This window comes from Python bivittatus, unplaced genomic scaffold, assembly GCF_059951505.1.
Source record: "Python bivittatus isolate LINGU-HERP-01145 unplaced genomic scaffold, Pbiv_v1 ctg000480_np1212, whole genome shotgun sequence".
NCBI classification, from domain to species: domain Eukaryota; kingdom Metazoa; phylum Chordata; class Lepidosauria; order Squamata; family Pythonidae; genus Python; species Python bivittatus.
In genome coordinates this window covers 69935972-69958726 of record NW_028277075.1, presented here as the reverse complement: position 1 = coordinate 69958726, position 22755 = coordinate 69935972, and the positions used below count along the sequence as shown (strand labels likewise).

General features: G+C 42.9%; 2 protein-coding genes across 2 annotated transcripts; both read left to right on the top strand.

Annotated features, from left to right (window-relative positions):
• The first annotated feature begins 2674 nt into the window (after positions 1-2674).
• On the top strand, positions 2675-3619 carry LOC103067695 (olfactory receptor 9G4-like). The gene has a single exon (XM_007431419.2). It carries the CDS (start codon positions 2675-2677, stop codon positions 3617-3619), a length of 945 nt encoding a protein of 314 aa, XP_007431481.2.
• Positions 3620-17871: 14252 nt separating this feature from the next.
• Positions 17872-18822, top strand: LOC103067465 (olfactory receptor 9G4-like). The gene has a single exon (XM_088145145.1). The coding sequence runs from the start codon at positions 17872-17874 to the stop codon at positions 18820-18822; it is 951 nt and encodes a 316-aa protein (XP_088001271.1).
• Positions 18823-22755: the final 3933 nt, after the last annotated feature.

The following is a 22755-nucleotide window of genomic DNA, read 5'->3' as shown; positions in this document are numbered from 1 at the left end:
TTATTCCAGAATAAAGCCCACTCTTGACCTGCCTTGTGAGATGCTGATACAACTGTAGTTTATATCAAATGTTATATCTCATTTTCCCCTTCTTTGCTCTTTACAGACTGAAAATCCATCCATCATTATAAAATCCACAGGTGCAAAACTGGGCCTTCAGGTCCTCAGGTATTTATGCATGACCTTTTTTCACTTGCAGTTCATGTTAGCAGCAGAAAGCCCTACCAAATCTACTGTCCCCCCATTACATGACAGTGGCCTCATCTTGTCTGGAGCCCAGACTTTAAAAAGCGTCATGCCTCCTCTCCCAACCGTGAAGTCCGCTCTTTGCCTACACTCCATTGCAGCAAGAATGCTCCTTGGGCTGTGCTGTTTCTTTCCCCAAGTGAACAAGAGACCTTATTTTCCATCTCAATCCGACCAAAGGTATTAGGATGATTTTGTTTATTTTAATTTGGGATGCTAGATATTCGATCGTTTTAATCTCTTGCTCTTTTCTTTCTTTTTTCCCATTTGGTCCCACAACAAATAGGCTATTAAAAATATCTGGACTATATTGATTTAAAAGTGATTTGTAATTCAAGTCGTTCTCTTTCAAAAACCCAATAGTTGCTAAGATACCCTGTATTATGGCTGGTGTGGGTCTTCCGGGCTGTGTGGCCGTGTTCTGGAAGTTTTGTTTCCTAACGTTTCGCCAGCACCTGTGACAGGCATCTTCAGAGTGCAGGAGCACAGACAGGAGCAGTTCTCTCTGTGCCCAGGGTGATGTGACCCTTTTGTGGGTATTTATAGAGATCTGAGGGGGTGGGGGAAGGGGGGTTGGGGGGTGGGGGTGGGTTACTGAGTGGCTGCTTGTTTTGGTGTCAGCATCTGTGTGTATCTTCCTGGGGATTAGGCAGGGTTTTTTCTTCTATTGAATTGCTAACAAGGGGCTGCTGGGGGTGATTAGCAAGTTCATTGTGTGCCGGCTGTGAAAGCCTTCGACAATACATAACCTGTATTTCTTGCCTACGTATGATTTTGTTATTTTTTGTTAGGAGCAGGGGTCTTATTCTGTGCTGATACTCAGATTTACATCCTCTCTGATCTGAGCCTTGGTAAAACCTTGGGGTTTATTTTATATGTAGTGTACATGAAACCTAATTTGTCACTAGGAAGGACAGACTGTAAGGCCAACTCTTGGCTGGAGATGGATACCCTGAAGAACAAAGATGCTCTCTGTCAACACTGATATTTGAGCAGACAAGGACCTGAGCATACCTCTTCAATTAATCATATCACAATTTAACAATGTCCAATCAGCCAATTTAAATATCTTGGACCCACTAAGGGAACTCCTATACTTCATTCTGCCTTAAATCATTCACACACAACTTCAGCATGGGAAATCATTGCCCAATCTTTTTTATTTCCTCTATGTGGCAAAAGAGCAAATCCCAATCATTAACACACCAAAAACAGATTTCAAAGAGTTTTATTCAAAACAGGTCATATTCAAGCAACAATAGCAAAACAAATCAGAACTAAATAAATTAGTATAGAAGACCCAAAGGAGAAAAAGATACAACAAAGCATTCAGAATTTCCATGTTAAGTCCCAAATCACTCATCTACTGTAGCATTTCTCTAAACGAGAGTCACTTCCTACTCTTCCAACATAAATCAGTACAATAACTCAGGCAAGGTCAAAGGTTGAGCAGAAGACTCAAGAACTATGAACTCAAGAACATAGAAGAACTATGTTCTACACAACATATATGTGCCCATTTCCCCGTGTCAATGCAGATTCAATTCTATAGCATTAGTATAAGTATGGATATAGGGCCTTTTTAACAAGAGTCTCTGGGAGTCGGGCAGCATATACATTTCAATTATTTTAACTATTACTATCATCAACTTTAGGATTTCAGGCCATAAAATTCCCAAGCATCACCTTTTAATTATTTTCTTAAGTAGATAGAGGGATTGTTGGCAGAAGAGCTTTTCTGGAGAATCAGGGAGTGGTTTGTCAAAGGCCTCAGCTGACTGACAATAATTTAATATCATTCTTCCAGTTGACAAAACTTCCCCTGACCCTTATCACTGATCCATAACACTTAGTAAGGATTCTAGCAAGCTACAATGATAAATATATGGGTAGAATAATCTAAAAAGAGCAGGGGAAGAGGCATACATGCCTCCTTTGCCCTGCATCCCATTACAAAAAGTAATATGTCCTTCAAGTCCAGGTTGACTCTTGGTGTCTACATGAGCAAGTCCATGTAGTGATCTTGGCAAATATGTAGGAGTGGTTTGACTGTCCTAGGAGGTTTCTCCAACTTCACAGACTAGCCATCCTCATGGTTTTCCTCCAAATTCTACTCACCCCCAACCCTCCTAAAGATCTGAGAGCCAATAACATCAGTCAAATACTCACATATGCTGAGACCTGTATTCAGAAAGGGTTGGCAAAACACATGGAGTGTATCTAATTTTAATCTGCATCCTGTAAATGTCTGCAGAACATTCAAAAAGCAGAAACAAAATCAGTTTGGGGCAACACTGGCAAAATTCTTCCCAAGGTATTGGGGGTTCAACACATCCTTCAAAAGCTTTGCATGAATTCTCTATTCCTGGGTTGAAAACTGCAAAATTCTTACTTCTCTCTCTTTTGTAAATAGGTTATGCTTTTGAAAATGATGGAAGTTGAAGACAATCAGACATTGGTTACTGAATTTGTCTTGGTTGGGTTTACAACAGACCCATTTCTACGCATAATCTTCTTTGTGCTGTTCTTGCTCTCCTACATCCTAACACTGACTGGGAACCTGGGCCTCATGGCACTGATCTACCTAGAATCCCGCTTGCACACACCCATGTACTTCTTTGTGGGCAGCCTATCCTTTCTGGATGTCTGGTACTCCTCGGTCTACACTCCTCGGATCCTGTCTGACTGTGTGTCCAAGAACAACCACATGTCCCTAGCTGGTTGTACAGCCCAGTTCTTCTTCTCTGCTGGCCTGGCCTACAGTGAATGCTTCCTACTGGCCTTCATGGCCTATGACCGCTTTGTGGCCATCTGCAACCCACTCCTTTACACCACTGCCATGCCCAAGAAGCTCTGTGTCCAGCTGGTTGCAGGAGCTTATGTAGCTGGCTTTGCCAATGCCATTGCGCACACCATTAATACCTTTCGGCTACACTTCTGTGGGAACAATGTCATCAACCACTACTTTTGTGACGCAGTACCACTTGTGAAAATGGCCTGTGATGACACACAAGTATATGAACTCATTCTGACTGCTCTCATTGGTAGTAATATGTTAATAACCACAGCTGTCATCATGAGCTCCTACACTGGTATTGTGGCAGTCATAATCCACATTCGCTCAGCCACAGGGAGACGCAAAGCCTTCTTCACTTGCTCGGCTCACTTGGTCTCAGTCACCCTCTTCTATGGTTCCATTCTTATCATGTACTCCAGACCCAAATCTCAGCACACTCCCAATTGGGACAAGGCAAATGCGTTGTTCTATACAGTAGTCAACCCTTTGGTCAACCCTTTGATTTACAGCTTACGGAACAATGATGTGAAGGCAGCCTTCAAGAAGATCTGGGGGAGATTTCTAGCACACAAATAAATGGCATTGATACTGTCTTTCTCCAGGTTGGATTATAAATGATGAAATTAACCAGCTGCCTCTAGTGTCAGTTTTCTTTCCTTCCTTCCTTCCTTCCTTCCTTCCTTCCTTCCTTCCTTCCTTCCTTCCTTCCTTCCTTCCTTCCTTCCTCCCTCCCTCCCTCCCTCCCTCCCTCCCTCCCTCCCAACCTTCCTAAAAGATGGTGGAGAGAGACAGATGACCAGAGAGATTACTTCAAGGATTAGCCACCATCTTCAATCCTCAGAATCTTCACACTTACTTCTCAATGTGTGCCTTTATTTCCCATACACACATCTTCCCATTCCTCTTCTTACTTAACAGCATCCTGAAATACGGTACACAGAGAGGGAAACAGAATGAAACAGAGCAGACATGTTCAGTATGAAATCATTGGACAATAATAAACTGGAGAACAAATTTGACTTCTGGGGAAGAAATGGCAAAATGAAGATGGCTCCTCTAAAAGCAGAGCCAACAACCAGGGCGGAATGAAGAGAGGAAATATGAAGAGCCATTGAGTAGACTGGCTCTTCGTAATTCCTTTCCACACAAGGAAAGGGCTTGAGACCATTGTAGTTGCTCCTCACAAGAAGACCGCAAGACAGCAGTCTCCCATGAATTTAGATTTCTGTGAGATGAGGGAATAACATCTTGCTCAAACCATGGTTGACACCTTCAAAAGGACACTGGGTCTGCATACATCTTTTTCTAAACACTTTCAGAAATTGCTTGTTAACTGCTTTTCAGCTATTAGGAACCTTTGGATCAATAAGTATGAAAACACTGGTGAGTTTCCTTCAATCCTTAGTGAAAGAAGTTTTAAATACAAGTTTAAGGATTTAAAAATAATAATAATAAACAGCAAAAGGGTGACTGGAACTTTGATTTTGGAAAGTTACAAATGGACTACAAGTGGATGGATTTCAGATAAGATTTTGGAACTAATTATAAGAATCCTTCCCAAGGGAAAATACTTTTGTTTTGAATTATTAAAAAAAAAAAAACACCATAGGATGGGACTTTGAAGATTGGACAGTAGAGGGAACTAGAAGGAACTAAAGATTACAATTAAAGGAAAAGAACACTTAAATTTGACTTACTAATACAGAATGGAGCAAAATATTTTAACATTGGACATACTGAAGGAAATTTTTGAACCTAAAAGTTAATTTTAAGAGTATTTGCCTCTATAGATAGACTCTATTTAAAAGATGTTATGGAAGAGGAACATGTTTTACTGGACAAGACTGACTGATTTGAAAGTAGATTTAAAAATGATAGGCTACAAGAATGATATGGAAAAAGATGCTATGCTGGACATACAGAAGAAACCGGCTGATGCCTTAATAATTAAAAGGGTTGTACAAATGATAATTATTAAGCTAGGCTTCAGCAGTATGTGAACCGAGAACTACTGGAAGTACAAGCTGGGTTTCAAAGACACAGAGGAACTAGAGATCAAATTTGCCAACATTCGCTGGATCATGGAGAAAGCATGAGGGTTCCAGAAAAAAATCTACTTCTGCTTCATTGACTATGCAAAAGCCTTCAATTGTGTGGATCACAACAAACTGTGGCAAATTTTTAAAGAGATGGGAGTACCAGACCACCTTACCTGTCTCCTGAGAAATCTGTATGCGGGCCAAGAAGCAACAGTTAGAACCGGTCATGGAACAACCGATTGGTTCAAAATAGGGAAAGGTGTACGACAAGGCTATATACTGTCACCCTGCTTATTTAACCTGTATGCAGAGTACATCATGAGAAATGCCAGACTGGAAGAATCACAAGCCGGAATAAAGATTGCAGGGAGAATCATCAACAACCTCAGATATGCAGACGATACCACCCTAATGGCAGAAAGTGAAGAAGAACTAAAGAGCCTCTTGATGAGGGTGAAAGAGGAGAGTGCGAAAGCTGGCTTGAAACTCAACATTAAAAAAACTAAGATCATGGCATCTGGACCCATCAATTCCTGGCAAATAGAAGGGGTAGAAATGGAAGCAGTAACAGACTTCATTTATCTGGGCTCCAAGATCACCGCAGACGGAGACTGCAGCCATGAAATTAAAAGACGCTTCCTTCTTGGGAGGAAAGCTATGGCAAGCCTAGATAGCATATTAAAAAGCAGAGACGTCACCTTGCCGACAAAGATCCGTATAGTCAAAGCTATGGTTTTTCCAGTAGTAATGTATGGCTGTGAGAGCTGGACCATAAAGAAGGCTGAACACTGAAGAATTGATGCCTTTGAACTGTGGTGCTGGAGAAGACTCTTAAGAGTCCCCTGGACTGCTAGGAGGTCAAACCAGTCAATCTTAAAGGAAATCAACCCTGACTGCTCATTGGAAGGATCGATAATGAAGCTCAAGCTCAGATACTTTGGTCACCTAATGCGAAGAGAGGACTCTTTGGAAAAGACCTTGATGCTGGGAAAGATTGAAGGCAAAAGGAGAAGAGGACGGCAGAGGATGAGATGGTTAGATACCATCACTGAAGCAATGAGCATGAAACTGAGCAAACTCAGGGAGGCAGTGAAGGACAGGAAGGCCTCGCGTGATATGGTTCATGGGGTCACAAAGAGTCGGACACGACGAAACAACTGAACAACAACAACAAATGATAAACCAAGAGAGTGACCTGGATAGTTTTCCTATATTGGATTTACAGAAGAGGTTTGTTAAAGCTTCGAAGAATTTTGTGAGAAGGGACAAAGAAAAAATGAAAAGAAATCAAGTTCTAGGACATTATTTGAAGGGGCTAAAGATCAAGATTCTTAAAAGTAAAAGGAAGGAATATAAAATTGATTTGTTTGATCAGGGTTAAAATAGATATATTTTTATCTCTGGTAATCCTTAATGGACTTTTGCTGACACCAGGACTGAATGACGAGGCTTCAAGGATTTGTTTATAGATAAGAGATGGGATATGGGAAGAAGAGATCATTTGTTGTATTTTTAGAGAAGCTGATAAGTTACTAAAATTGTTTATATTTGTTGTGATGAAGGGGGAAGTCATTTCTTTATATATTTCTTTTCCTTTTCTTTACTATATTCTTATTTTTCTTTCTTTTCTATTATTTTCTATTTGCTTTTTTGCTGCACCTTCTATTTTTTCTTTTTTTTTCCTTTAATTTTTAAAAATTTGTATTAGTTTTTTTTTATCATTGTAAGGGTAATTTTTAATAAAATTACTATTTAAAAAAAAGAGAAAAAGTTTGAGCCTTGGGGAGGATGGACATTTATAGATTAAAGATGTGCTTAATTCTCTCCCAAACTCTATCCACAATTTGGAAATTACCTTAGAGCCCTTCTCACAGCCAGGTACCCATATGTGTTCCTCCACTCATGCGATTATAAAAAAAAGGATACCAGCCAAAATTGCACTGCCCCAACATCTGAGTCCTATCCTGCCTCAGCAATTGGGGTGAAAAGCCCTTACTGGTTTCATGCGGATAATTTAAAGGCAGCAATTGCTGTATTCCTTCAGCTTCCCTTCCTCCCCCATCAAGCATCACCCGTTGGCAAGAGAAAAAAATCAGCAATCACCTTATTTATTGAACGGTGGAGTGGGGCTGCATCACTGAAGGAAGGTACCTGGGATATAAGGCTTAGCCACCTTTCAAGTTACCAGAGTGACAGGGTAGAGCCAGAGTGTGCTTCATGTCAGTAACCTGTCATTTTACCTGTTGTAAAACATGGTGTTGCACGCTTTGCACTGGCTGAAGCAGGAAACAGCTTCCTCCCAGTTCTCTCTGCGCCCTTCCTCCTTCCCTGAGACCTTCAGCAATAAGGCCCCTGGAAGAAGCTTCAAAGGGGGAGAAAGTTACAGGCAGCACCTCCCTCTCCCCAGAGGCCAAGCAAGAGACAGGTGTACCATAAGCACACACACTTCCATCGACGACGGCTTCACCAGGAGAGGACTAGTCTTCTTTCTTTAAATGCAGATCCTCCATTCTTTGAAAAAAGCAGGTGCTGGGTTTATAAGGAACCCACTTAATATACAACAAGTGGGTCACAAAGCACCTGGCAGCCATGACATAGGCAGATGCTGCACTGGAAACCAGGTACCCCGCTCTCCTGCAGCGCAAGGCAAAATGGCAGAGGGAAGACGCCAGTGGCCAGAGAGGAGGGGCAGCCGGAAGGAGGCAGAGGGGAAGGGACACAGCCCAGCCCCTGCTACCTCATCAACTGCATTGGCCATCAAATGCTCTGGATCGAATCAATCGCCAGAATGGTGCCAAAAGAAGAGATTAAAATCACGGCTCAGATCACTTTATAATTTTCACCATTTAGCAATCCAGAATGAGTTCACATTATATTTTATGTGTACTGCAGATTCCATCAAGATTCATGTTTCTTTTCCCTGTCAGATCAGATTCTTCTCCACAGATGCAGGTTGCAACATAAATATACCTCATCTTAGCAGAAAAAGGAAAGCCTTTTCTCTTCAGAATATATTTATTCAATTACAAAAGCATGCACATTTTATTGTTTAATCTAAAAGACCAAGAAATCAATAAATTACGGTTGGGAAGTGGTGATGATGAAAGGTGAGCAGAGCATTATGGACAGAATGAATTAAGCAGAAATTTTTATTCTAGATTCCTGGGCAGAAGGACTTTTCATTTATAAAGAACTATTTTAAACTCTCCTTATGGCTTATCCTACTATTCCCAGGGGTTTCATGACTCAACCTGGCGGACAACCATGCTGCCAGTTTTCAGCAAAGATGGTCAGAAGCTGCCGAAAGGGGGTTCAAACAAGGCTTGCAGGCCAAACCCCCCAATTTCTAAATAAGGACAATTATGGAATGGCAGATCTTTGTAAACAACAAAGTTCAGTTTTAATCATCCTGCAGGATAATCGGAAGGGATGGAAACAGCAGCTTGCTTTTTCCAATCACAAAACTCCACAAAGAGGAAGGGATGTGGCAAATAAGTTCATTCATTTATGTTATCATGAAAAGTTTGCACTAGAAGTGTCCTGCCCATGCTCAATGCCTCTGTTATCTACATCATTTATGAGCAATCAGAAGCCTTGGGCTTCTGCAGCAGCAACATATCAGCTCACTGGGTGACTTTGAGCCACCTTCTCTCAGCACAATCTCTCCCACAGGGTGGTGGCTCTAGGGAGAAAGAGGAGTGGGAACATGAGAAAATGCTGCCTTGAGCTCCTGAATGAAAGGAAAGGATAAATCAAATAACTGGATCAACACCCAGAAGGAAGAGCACTGTTCTGTTCTGCCTTGACCAGATTTAATTACGAATACCATGTCTATTGCTGGGTACCCTGGCTTTGACAGTTTGCCAAATGGGACTTAAAAACAAATGTTGGAAAAAGGTGTCAAGCAGTGGGGCACACAGCCTAAATCAGACAGGCCTCAAAACAAATTGCTGTAGGTGCTCTTGGGGAGAATCCCGCTGACTTTTGCAGGAAAAGGAAAATTACATGGACTTGTCTGTGCAGTCACCAGAGTCAAATCTGATTCGGGGAGGGCGGGGGCGAAATCGTGGTCAGAGACGAAGACTCTAGAGGGATTTAATGGTCTCAAGAATTCCTTTGACCCTGTGCACCAGTGAAAAGGCACACTGCATGTACAGACAATGAAGTCCATAACAAAGGAATAACTCCAATCACAGTTGCTTGATAGTTTATTTCTACAAAATATCCCTTTCTGAACTGAAGAAAGAAACAGAGTTTTGCAATCCTGCAGATTCCAAAGGCATCTTCTGGAAAAATCATTGGTCTCTTCCTTCTCTCCCCTCAGAGCCTGGGCACAATTTGTTTTTAATTTATGTATTTTCTTATTTATGTATTTATATTTCAGATTTGTCACCACCCATTTCACCACAGAGTCACTCTGGGTGGTTTACAGTAAAAACAGAATAAACATTAATTAAAATAGATAATTATTAATTAAACTATGCTAAAAACAAACTTCCTATATGATACTTCTAAGAGGCTGATATTAATTAGGTGTTAATAAACTCAGGGAGTGTCATCAAGGTGCCAGCCATCCCTAGGGTCAATTGTATCTTTCCTTGCCCCATGCAAGTTGGCAAAGCCAAGTCTTCAATTCCCTCCCAAAAATTGGGAGGGTAGGGGTCCACCTCACCTCTGGGGGGAGAGTATCCCATAGGGCGAGGGCAACGGCAGAGAAGGCTCTCCTCCTAGGACCTGCCAGTCGACATTCTCTCACCAATGGGATCCACAACATGCCTTCTCTGCCAGACTGGGTGGGACAGGTCGATGTAAGGTCACCAGGGCATGATCTGACCATGACAATGGGGACAGATGTAGCTCCCCCTTCAGATCATCTTGCCACTGCTCTGACAAAAAAACCAAGTCCAGTGTGAGACCATTGTCTCGAGTCGGGTCGTGAATAATCTGGGACAAGCCCATGGCCGCCATGGTAGCCATGAACTCCTGGGCCACCTCTGAGGCAAATTGAAGTCCCCCAGAATCATGAGTCTGGGGAACTCCACCGCCAGCCCTAAGATGGCCTCCAGCAGCTCAGGCAGGGAGGTTCCTGCACAGCAGGGAGGCTGGTACAGCAGCAACAATCCCAACTCTTCTCAAGAACCCAACTTCAGGAACAGGGTCTCACAACCGTCCACTTGTGGAGCAGCGCCTTGAAGGTCAACAGAGACTCCTGGATGACAACCGCTATCCCTCCTCCCCTGCCCTGGGGTCTTGGCTGGTGCCAAACTGTAAACACAGCTGGACACATTTCCAAAAGGCGCACCTCCCCTTCAGGCCCCAGCCAGGTTTTGGTGATACATGCCAGGTCAACCCACTCCTCAGTGATCAAATCACATATTAGGGGGCCTTGTTATTAACTGACCTCGTGTTAAGAAGCAGCAGTCGAAAGCCAGGGCCTCCACAGGTCTGCTATTCAGGGCCTGGGTCTGAGTCCAGAGGGCCAGAACATGCCACCAGTAGTAGACACCGGGGGCATCTTCCCCAAGAGCGGCCCGCCCTCTGACTCCCATCATAACACCCCCTCCTCGTCACTGTTGGATATTTGCAAGATCTACAGCTTTAATAGAATTAACTATAGAGTTAACAAGAGATTGCTTTTTGGCTGCGAACATAATTGAATCAGGTGGTGAAATCTGTATAAGAGAAGTATTCTTCTTACTTGTTTTGCCCTTTCTGATTTTCTTTTTAGGCTCACTGCTTAATTCCCTGCTATCTTGGTATATTTGTATTATATTATTTATTTGTTTGTTGTGACTTTTATGTATTGTTGAAGATATATTTTATGCCTAATTTTTCTCTTTTGTATGTTTTGAAATAGATATAAAGGTTGATATTTATATTTCTTGTCTTTTCTTAATCTTATTACCCAACAGTCACCACCTGAATAATATGACCAGCCCTAAACCCCCCAGGGCCTCCAATTCCCCCCAATCCCAGGCCACTGGCTTCGCTAGTTAGGGGATCCTCCATCCAAACATACACTAACAATCATCCAATCAATCAAATCAGTCAATCAGGCGTGGTGGTATACTCCCTGGCACTCCAGCTCCAGCTCTCAGTGCTTTAGGAGCCTTATCCCTCACCCATTTTACACACCATGCTCCCCACACTGACTTCTCTCACTGGTCGGTGGGGGACAACACTCGCACACTCACCCACACGTTCCCACATCCACCCACGGACTCCCTCCCTGTCTCTCACCCTAGGGAGAGAGACTGAGCTAACATCTACTGGAGGGACCCCAACACACTGTCTGGAATTGAACCCCCCCAGCTTCCAATCCTTCAGACTTTTAAATTGCTTTAGCAGTTTTTAATTTGGTTCCTCTTGTTGTTATACCATACTTATCACTGTTTTAATGGCTGTGTTGTTATTGTATAATTATTTAGAGATACTATATTAGATTTATATTGGAAGTCATCTTGACTGGAATGTTTTGAAATCCTGGTTAAAATATAGATGATTAGACCCTTGCTAAAAACATTATTTGGCATCCTCTATTAGAGAAATGGTAGACAAACAAATTTTCCATGTTGTGTTCCATTTCTCAGCTTATTATTACATGTGCATTTCAGGATTTTTTTTCCAGAAAAGGCCCTGAAACAATTGATTGCAGTTGAATGTCTAAGTGTCCTCAAGGTGGGAGATGATTGTTTACCTGGAAAACTCAGATAGCCTCAGGGAATGGTAGTTTTTCCCTTCTTTTTTCAGATGAAACTCTCTTTGGAGGAGTTAAGAGAAAGCCTTTGGCATGATACTAATATTCCCACTTCAGATCATCAAGAGGAAAGACTTAGTCGAAGTATTTCCACAGGGAACAGAGATTGCCTAATTTCAAGGAACACTGTGGTCACCTTACTCAAGACTCCCATACAGGCTGATCTATGGATTTGTCCAAACAGATTTAGCGGGGAAATGTACATGGCTTCATTCAGGTAAGTTTGATGTCTCTGGGCATAATTTAGGGAGATACCCCTAAGCTTCTATGATTCCCACAACTAGGACAAGACCAGTAGTTACATGGCTCTTCTTCTCGCAGTCCATTCCTGCCCTTCTCTGAATAGAAGTAGTTCAAGGTGTTCAGAAGTGGTTCACTTTCTTGACTTTGATTCCCCCCAGAAAGAGGTTCATGCATCATGCATGGTGGCCATTCCTCTTCTCCTCACTTTCTCTAAAAGAAAGTGGGAATCAATCCTGCCAGTGACAAGGAACTTGAGAGAGACAAGACAAGTCCACGTGGAACTCTGAGAACAAGACAGGGAAAGCTTTTCACAGCACTTCTTTGAAATGTTAATTACCTCAATTGCTGACCTCCATGAAGTGGAAAGAGAACTTTCCACACCACTGAGGAAAGGGGATAGTAACCTGGATCTAAGCAGAAGATGGCAACTCCCTGATAAGATGTGTCTCAGGAAGAATGTTGGCTGGATAACTTGCAGTCGCACAAGGGAAGAGAAGGCAGATCGTTTTTGCTGCTCCAGTGGCAGGAAATGAGGTCACTCAGTGGAACCGGGGGGGGGGGGATGGATGTGTACGTTGGGCCACAAAAAAGTATGTCAAAGGAAGAAGCAGTTTACAAAACCACACCAGGCACCCTCCTTTCTGGTTGCTTGTGCTTAAGTGACACGTTTTCAAGGACAGTTTGAATGGCACTCAGAGCAGCACAGCCAACTTCAAGCAGCCAATTTGGGACTCTCATTAAAAGGGAGAAAATCCTTCTGCTTCTTTCTTATTCTCACGCTTGTGGGATCCTGTTTGGATTTTTTGCCTGGGGCACGCCTGGTTATTCTGATGGAATGTGCAGAGGGAAGCTGTACCCCAATTATACACTTTGGGGGCAATCCAAGAAAACAAGGTAGTCAAAGTTGGTATTAATATAGTTTTATAATATTTCATAGAAAAAGAGCAGTGCATGACAGTGAAACCAAGTTATACTCTCAGTGCTCTGAAAACTAGGGGATTGCATGGCTGAGAAAAGCTTCAGAGAAGATACAAGAAATGTTTGAATGGTCTTATTTTCTGGAGAAGGATTTCAAGGATTATGTTGGTTCTGGAAAGATGAGGAACTTTTCAAGAAAGAAGTGCATCATATCAAGTAATTCTGAGAACAGACGGAAGGGAGAGATTTGGGTATGGGGTGACTGATGCTAACTAAGGAATTGGACTCACAATGCAGGTAAGCTGAAAAGGTTGAACCCTGAAGATATCACAGGACAAAGCAGGGGATTCCAGTTGCCCAGAGAGATAAAATAATTATTCTAGTGTAGATGTTAAAGATAACACTTGATATTACTCTGGTTTTGGGAAACACACTAACTCTCTTTCCCAGTTTCGGGTCTACTATGTATATTAGAATTATTGCTCCCAGAACTTCACTCTCTGCTATTCTGAAGTATTTCTCTTTCTGGGAATTGCCCTCTGGTTGATTGTTTTGAGGGCAGAAAAAGTTCATTCACTATCCTTGCATCTTTGGTACCAGGCATTCTCTTTCAGAGCAGTCCTATACTCACCTATTTGGAACTAATTCCCACTGGATTCAGTGTGGGGATTACAGTATGCCTATGAAAGTGCATAAGATTGTAAACTAAACCCCTCCATGGGCCCTAACCCTTCTTTATCAAAAGCCACTGCTCCTTGTAAACCTGAAAGATCAGCAGGGATGTCAACAAAATTGTTGATGGTAAGGTTGAAACGACTGAGTCCAATATTAATGCTGTCACAATAAAGGGAAGGAGAGCTTTGAGCCAAAAACCAAGGCTGAAAATGAGGGCTGGGAACATGTTCAGATACAAATTTGATGCCAGCTTTGCAGTTGCAAGCACCTCAGATATGTTAATTATGGATAAATAACAGAGAATCTTCTCTGAATGCAGACTTTGGGTATGATGACCTTCATCCTTCTAGTCTGAGAGTTCATTTGGTCCATAAATGGCTTGTCATAGACAGCCTGATTGGTACATCATTACCATTAATGAAAGATCCAGGTTCAAATGCTGTTCAGTTATGAAGTTCGTTGACATACTTTTAATTCCATCACTTTCTCTTAGTCCCTCCAACCTCAGAAGTGTCTGGTAAAAATAAATTGGGGGTAATCGTGTGCATTGTCTGGACCTGACTGGAAAAAATTTAACCCCACAGATAAATTAAGTAAGAACTTCCAGTTAGTACAAGGATTGGTGTAGATTCATTACATAGCTCCATACAGGATCAAAGTGCATTTCAAAGTCATATGAATCCACATATAAACTGTTAGTAGAAACTACTTTTTATTTATCTGTTTAAGAATTTACACAACATATGGACCAGTCAGTCTCTGGTAGTCATGCGCAATAATTCATGATATTCAGTTTTTTTGCAGCACTGAAAACATTTGGGCTAGGTTAGAAGTATTTTTGGCTCTACTCCCAGCAGCTAAATCAGTATTAAGTCATAATAGTTTCCATTTTCCAGAAAATAAGTTTCCATTTTCCAGAATGGAATCCATTATTTACCTGCCTTGTGAGATCCTGATACAACTATAGTTCAGATCAAAGTTGTAGACATCATTTTCCCCTTTTGTTTTTTACAGACTGAGAATACATCCATTGTTGTAAAACCCATTTGTGCACAACTGGACCTTTTGACCTGGCCAGGTATTTATACAGGCCCCTTTCCTCATTTGTAGTTTAGCAGCGGAAGACCCTGCCCAATCCAGTATTCCCCAAACATGACAGTGGCCTTATCTTGCCTGGACCCCAAACTCTAAGTAGTTTTTTGCCTCCCTCTCAGCCATGAAGCCCACCCACTGTTGCAGCAAGAGAACCTCTAGGCTTCGTTGCTTCTTTTGCCATTGTGGAAGTGATCAAGACACCTTCTTCTCCATCTCAGTCTGATAAAATGTACCAGGATGATTTTGTATGTCTTCATTTGGGATGCTATCTACTGGGTCATTGCAATCCCTCACCCTTTCCTTTCTTTCTTCCTGTGTGGACCCTACAAAAATAAGCTTTTAAAAATATTGGGATGGTTTACTATACTGATTTAAAAGTGGCTTTATAGCACACAAGATGGAATGCAGTGATGTGCCTCTGAAGCCCAGCAACGGGGGAAGCCCTCCGGCTTAGGGTGCAGAACATGGACTTTGTATTCCCTTGAGGCCAAGCTGCTGCCCTCATCTCCCTGCCCTTGACTGATTCTCTTCTTTCTCCACCTGCTCAGGATCGCTCATCTGTTTCAGCCCCTTGCGCTCTTCCCACGGGCAGGGTTAGAATTGCTTCACAAGAGAAGCCCTTCCTCAGCAGAATTGGGGGCCAGGCACGGAGGCAGAGGTCCTATCACAGTCCTCAACACAGTCCCCTCCCTGTGCCTCTCCAGCTGCTTTCTTGTTTACACTCTGAGCCATTTAACTCTTTCTGCAAACTTGCTGAACTTATTATGGTTGGTTGCACAGTCAGCCAGATGTTTAGACTGGATTTGGCATTTTTATCCACCTATTGAGTCATTTCCAAGGACCTGGGATAGGCAGATGATCTTCTTTGATGGTGTTAAATGTACCGTTGTGGGATATAAGATGTTCCAAGTAAAGCTGCCTTTTGCAATTGACTGATGGTGATTTTGTCAATGTTGATGGTATTCAAGTGGTGCTCCAGAATTTTTGGGATTGTACTTAAGGCACCTATAACTATTGGTACTATCTTTGCTTTCTTTTGCCATAGTCGTTCAACTTCTATTTGCAGGTCTTTATATTTTGTGATTTTCTCCATTTCTTTCTCTTCTATTCTGCTGTCTCCAGGCATTGCAATGTCCACTATCTAGACTTTTTTCTCTTTCTTATCAAGAATTATTCAGTCTGGGGAGTTGTGTGGCAGGTGCTTATCTGTTTGAATTCTTAAGTCCCAGAGCACTTTAGCTTCTTCATTTTCTATGACTTTGTCCATTTTGTGGTCCCTCCAGTTCTTCCTTGCAGGCAAGTGGTATTTCTTGCAGATACTCCAGTGCACCATTGTAGCTACTTTGTCATTCCATTGTTTGTAGTCAGTCTGTGCAATCTTCATGCAGCAGCTAACTAGGTGGTCCACTCCTTCTTCAGCTTCTTTGTAGAGATGGCATTTGCTGTCTGTTGCTGTCTTCTCAGTTCTGGCTTTGTATGCATTTGTTCTTAAGGCTTGGTCTTGTGCAGCCAGAATTAGCCCCTCTGTCTCTTTCTTCAAACTTCCTGCTCTTAGCTATTGCCAGGTCTTGTTGTTCTGCTTTGCCTGCTAGTTTTCTTGTGTACTGGCCATGTAATACTTTGCCTTGCCATGTCTCTTTTCTATTCTTCATGGTGTACTAGCTTCAGTCCATCCTCTTCAGATATTCTTCCAATGCCCTTTTTTCTTCAACTGTCTGATAGACTTCAACATTCCATGCCCACCTATGCTCCTTGGTAAGTAGAGCCTGTCCATGTCACTGTGTGGATGAAGGGCATGATTCATTGTCATTATTTTTCTGGTCTTCCTATCCAGGGCTTTTAGCTCAGCTTGTGTCCAGGCCAGTATTCCAGCTGTCAAATGACTGGAACTGCCCAGGTGTTAATCACCTTGATGGTATTTCCACCACTGAGTTTGGACTTTGATCTTCTTCACTCTTCTGGTGTATTCACTACTAACAATCTTCTTGACTTCAGTGTGCTTGATGTTGTCAGCCTGAAGGATGACCAGGTATTTGTAGTGATCTTCTTCATCCAGACTCTTGATGTTATCTCCATTGGGCATCTTGATTCCTTCAGTTTTCACTACTTTTCCCTTGTTGATGATACGGGTGGCACATTTGTCCAGTCCAAACTCCATTGCAATATCTTGATTGTATATTTAGACAGTATTGAGCAGCGATTCCATGTCAGAAAGTGTTTTTCCATACAGCTTCAGATTGCCCATGTAAAGAAATTATTATTATTATTATTATTATTATTATTATTACTATTATTATTATTAAAACCTGTATGCTCCCTGACTCTCAATAATATTTATTTGTTTATTTGTTTGTCTGATTGATTGATTGATTGATTTATATGCTGAGACCTGCCTTCAGAAAGGGTTTCCAAAAGACATGGAGTCCAGGGCCCCTAATGCAAGAAGGATCTAATGTTATTATTATTATCATGTGAAACCTGCATCACGTAAAAGTTTACAGAATGTTCAAAAACCAAAAGCATAATTGGTTTGGGGCAAAATTAGCAACAGCATATCAAATATTTATTTATTCATACATCACATTTATATAGCCGACCATCTCACACAGGTGACTCTGGGCGGCGTACAACATTATTTATTTATATAAACAATTGCTACTTTCTTTACTGGCCAGCAGTGGTCACAGGGAAGTCAGCTCATCCAGGCTTTCTTCCTCCGCTGATCCTCTGCCGATCGTGTCTAGGCAGGTCCAGCACCGGTTCCTGCTTCCCTCGCAGAGTGCTGCCAGTGCTTCCTCCCACCAAAATGGGAATACCTTTTTATCTACTCGCAGATGGTATGCTTTCGAACTGCTAGGTGGGCAGGAGCTATGGGCGAAATGACGGGAGCTCACTCCGTCACGTGGAGCTGAGCTCGAACCACTGGAGTGTCGACCATTTCTGGCTGGCAAATTCCAGCGTCATTAAGCCGCTAGGCCATTGCATCCCCAAATATTACAGAGTTTCCAAAACATTTTTCAAAATCATACCATGCATTCATTATTTAGGGCCCCAATCTGCAAAATTTTTACTTCTTTTTCCCCTCTAAACAGGTTATACTTATGAAAACAATGGAAGTGGAAGGAAATCAGACATTGGTTACCGATTTTGTCTTGGTTGGGTTTACAACCAACCCATTGCTACGCATAATCCTCTTTGTGGTGTTCTTGGTCTCCTACACCCTAACACTGACTGGGAACCTGGGCCTCATGGCACTGATCTACCTAGACTCCCGTTTGCACACACCCATGTACTACTTTGTGGGCAGCCTGTCCTTTCTGGATATCTGGTACTCCTCAGTCTACACTCCTCGGATCTTATATGACTGCGTGTCCAAGAACAACCACATTTCCCTAGCTGGTTGTGCAGCCCAGTTCTTCTTCTCTGCTGGATTGGGATGGAGTGAATGCTTCTTACTGGCTTTCATGGCCTATGACCGCTTTGTGGCCATCTGCAACCCACTCCTTTACACCACTGCCATGCCCAAGAAGCTCTGTGTCCAGCTGGTGCTAGGAGCTTATGTAGTGGGGTTTGCCAATTCCATTGCACACACCGCCAACACTTTCTGCTTACGCTTCTGTGGAAGCAATGTCATCAACCACTACTTTTGTGATGTTCCACCACTTGTGAAGATGGCCTGTGATGACACACAAGTGTATGAACTCATCCTGACTGCTCTCATTGGTTTCAATTTGCTGGCAGCCACAGCTATCATTGTGAAATCCTACATTGGTATTGTGGCAGCCATTGTTCGTATCCATTCGGCTGCCGGGAGACGCAAAGCTTTCTCCACTTGCTCGGCTCATCTGCTCTCTGTCTCCCTCTTCTATGGCTCCATGCTCATCATATACTCCACACCCAACTCTCAGCACACTCCCAACTGGGACAAGGCAAATGCGTTGTTCTATACAGTAGTCAACCCGCTGGTCAACCCTTTGATTTACAGCTTACGCAACAAAGATGTGAAGGCAGCCTTCAAGAAAGCCTGGGGGAGATTCCTAGCACCCAAATGAATGGCACTGATACACTCCTTCTTTAGTGTAGATTGCAGATGAGGAAATTAACCTCTAGCCTCCAATGTCGGTCAGCTAGCCAGCCAGCTGACCCGCCAGCTTTTCTGCTTGCCTGCTTGCCTGCCTGCCTGCCTGCCTGCCTGCCTTGGTAAGAGACCATGGAGAAAGCCAGGAGACCAGAGGTAACTCCAGACTTCATCCCCTGTGCTCAAAATCTCCAGGCATACTGCTCTCAATGGGCAGTTTTATCCCATACATGTACATTCCCAATCTTTTTCCTACCTAGCAGCATTGCCAGAGTTATGGTAGAGAAGGAGAGAAATAGAATTGAAAGGAGCAGGCAAAATCCAAATGAAATCTCCTGACCATCACAAAGAGGTTTGGGCTTGAGAAAAAAAAAAGATTAAAGGTATGCTTAATTTTCTCCCAATCTCTACCCAAAATTTGGAAGTTTAGTTAGTGCCCTTCTCACAGCCATGTTTGCATGCATTCCTCTGCTCCTGGGAAAATAGGCTGGCAGAATGTGGACTGTTCGGAGAGCTGAGTCCTAATCTGCCTCAACGATCTGGCTGGCAAGCAGTGGTACACGTGCAGATTTCATTTGAGACCATTTAAGGGCAGCCATTGGTGGACCCCTCCAGCTCCACTTCCTCTCCCACCAAGTGTCACCTGCTTGCCAGAAACAGTCACCAACTACCTTTTTAAACAGGGGAGTGGGGTAGAGCAAGGTTGAGTTGGGCCAGTGTAAGTAGGAACCTGAGGTGGAGGGTTCAGCAACCCTGATATGGAGCACCATAGAGATTACGACAGTTACCAAAACATTTTTAAGCCTGCAAAATGAAGAAAACATTAGAAAGGAACTTAGACTGACTCTATCATGGGGAGGAAGAGAAAACATGTCAGGTTTTCAAGTTTCTGCCACTGTAGCCTGTATCAATAAAGTGGAGTTTCAGCAGTCTTGTGGCCTCTATTGTGGTCTATCTTAATGGACTGACATCTTTCAAGTTACCAGAGTGACAGGGTAGAGCCAGAGTGTGCTTCATGTCAGTAACCTGTCATTTTACCTGTTGTAAAACATGGTGTTGCACGCTTTGCACTGGCTGAAGCAGGAAACAGCTTCCTTCCAGTTCTCTCTGCGCCCTTCCTCCTTCCCTGAGACCTTCAGCAATAAGGCCCCTGGAAGAAGCTTCAAAGTGGGAGAAAGCTACAGGCAGCACCTCCCTCTCCCCAGAGGCCAAGCGAGAGACAGGTGTACCATAAGCACACACACTTCCATCGACGATGGCTTCACCAGGAGAGGGCTAGTCCTGTTTTTTAAATACAGATCTTCCATTCTCTCAAAAGAGCAGGTGCTGGGTTTATAAGGAACCCATTTAACATACAAGAAGTGTATCACAAAGCGTTAATGGCCAAACAGTGTAAGAGGAAGAGGAAAACCACTACTTTTAAACTGGAGCTGCTGAAGCCTAGTTTAAGCTACCTCTACTATGGACTGGGGATGACACAAAGGCAACATCAGGACATGTCATTTAGAAATGTTTGCAGGGCTTTTTCATGCTGCAGTAAGGGGGACATCCAGTTGATCCTTTAGTCGAGGACAGGAGGGAAGCTGAGAGGGGAGAGAGCTGGTGGGGAGGGTATCAGCCATACTTTCCCTGTCCCTGATCGGATGCTCTCCTGTAAACAGCCCCGCATTAGCTAAGCAGGGAGCATATGCTTGGGAGAGAACAAATCAAAGGATGTGTTTGACACATAAAATGGACTTATCATTACAGCTTAAGATTTTGCTTGCAAAGCTGGTGCAGCGTGGTGTCTTGTGAAGGCTGTCTCCTAACCACTGGAGCGTCAAGAGCTTCTCCCAGCTCCCCTGCTTCTTCATCACCAGCAATCTCCCCCCAGGCACCAGCTGACTCCTCGGGGGCCCAGTCTGAGTCACAGTTCTCATTTTCCAGGAAAGGAAGGGAACAGAAAATCAAGTGGGGGAGAAATAAAATGATCGTTTGTTTGACAAACCCTGCAAAAAACGGACATATTGGGGTAACGGAGGGACCCAGCCCCTACTGCCTCATCAACCAGACAAGTGATCAAGCGCCCAAGATCACATCGATCGCCAAATGGTGTCAGAAGAAGCCATTAAAATCACGGCCCAAAACATTTTATAACTTTCACCATTTAGCAATCCAGACTGAGTTCAGAACATATTTTATGTCATCAGAGGATTCCACCATGATTCATCTTTTTTTCCCTGTAGGATGAAATTCTTCTTCATAGACACCGGAAGCAGCATAAATAACACCTCATTTAAATACAAAAAGGGGAAAAATTATATTTGGAATTTTTTTTTTTTGTTCAATTGCAAAGGCATGCACATTTTATTGTTTAATCAAAAAGACCAAGAGATTACTACATATGGTTGGGAAGAAATGACGATGAAAGGTGAGCAGAGCATTACGGACAGAAAGAACTAGGCAGTTCTTTTTATTCTGGATTCTTGGGCAGAAGGACTTTTCATTTATAAAGAAGTATTTTAAACCCCCTTTATATCTTACTCTGCTGTTCTCAGGGGTTTCATGACTCAACCTGGCAGGCAACCATGCTGCCAGTTTTCAGCAATGATGGTCAGAAGCTTCCAAAAGGTGGTTCAAACAAGGATTGCAGGCCAAACCCCCAGATTTCTAAATAAGGACAATGATGGAATGGCAGAACCTCCTAAATGACAAGCTTTCAGCTTTAATAATCCTACAGGATAACTGAAGGGATGGAAACAGTAGCTTGCTTTTCCGAATTACAAAACTCCACAAAGAGGAAGGGATGTGGCAAATAAGTTCATACATTTATGTTATAATAAAATGTTTGCACTAGACGTGTTCTGCCTATGCTCAATGCCCCTTTTACCTACAGGAGACACATTATTTATATGCAATATATCGTTTATGAGCAATCAGAAGCCTTGGGCTTCTGCAGCAGCAACATATCAGCTCACTGGGTGACTTTGGGCCACCTTCTCTCAACACAATCTCTCTCACAGGGTGGTGGCTGTAGGGAGAAAGAGGAGTGGGAACATGAGAAAATGCTGCCTTGAGTTCCTGAATGAAAGGAAAGGATAAATCCAATAACTGGATCAACACCCAGAAGGAAGAGCACTGTTCTATTCTGCTTTGACCAAACTTCACTACAAATACCATACCTATTGCTGGGCAAGATGGCTTGGAACGTTGGTCAAACTGGACACAATTCTTAAGAGAAAATGTTGGAAAAAGCTGGAAACGTTTGCCTGGAGAATATAAGAAATAAAATGAAAGTCTATGAGAGCATCTTGAAACATTTGAAACACATGCTGAAGACAATGGGATTGATTTTGAGAAGGCAAAGTTGGGGAGCTTTAGGGTCAACCTAGAGGGCCAAACATATATCCAGAGAGTCTTCCCCTGACATACAAAGATACACACACACCCTTGCAAGCACAGAGAGACCTATAATCTGGTGGCCTTCACTGGAAGAAAAGAGGGAGACACGTGGCTTTCCCTTGCAGCTCAGTGGAGGGCAACAACTGTCCCATTTTGCTGCAATGGCTCTTTTCAGCAGCTTCACTGGGAGGAAAGAAGAAGCCATGAGCTTCCTTATTCCTTCTGGGGAAAGACAAAGGAAAGACTCTTGCGGTTGTCATCAGCGGGTTATCTGTCACTAAGGGCAAGGAGGGAGGTACAGGACCCAACGAACCTGACCAGCCTTCTACAGATGGACATGTCTTTGCTGTCCTCCACCTGAGAGGGAAGGAAGGGGATCAGGAAGGGAGCAGAGAGCCAGAGTTTGGGTATGATAAACCAAATGTAAGGGCTGATAAGGGCTGTCCAGCAGTGGAATGCACAGCCTAAGCGAGTGGGAGCCTCTCCTTCACAGCATCTACCATTTCTGTAGTTCCATCCTGCCATT

Excerpts from the sequence above, each read along its gene's own strand:
- LOC103067695 (XM_007431419.2), top strand. The coding sequence starts at position 2,675 with ATGATGGAAGTTGAAGACAATCAGACATTGGTTACTGAATTTGTCTTG.
- LOC103067465 (XM_088145145.1), top strand. The coding sequence starts at position 17,872 with ATGAAAACAATGGAAGTGGAAGGAAATCAGACATTGGTTACCGATTTT.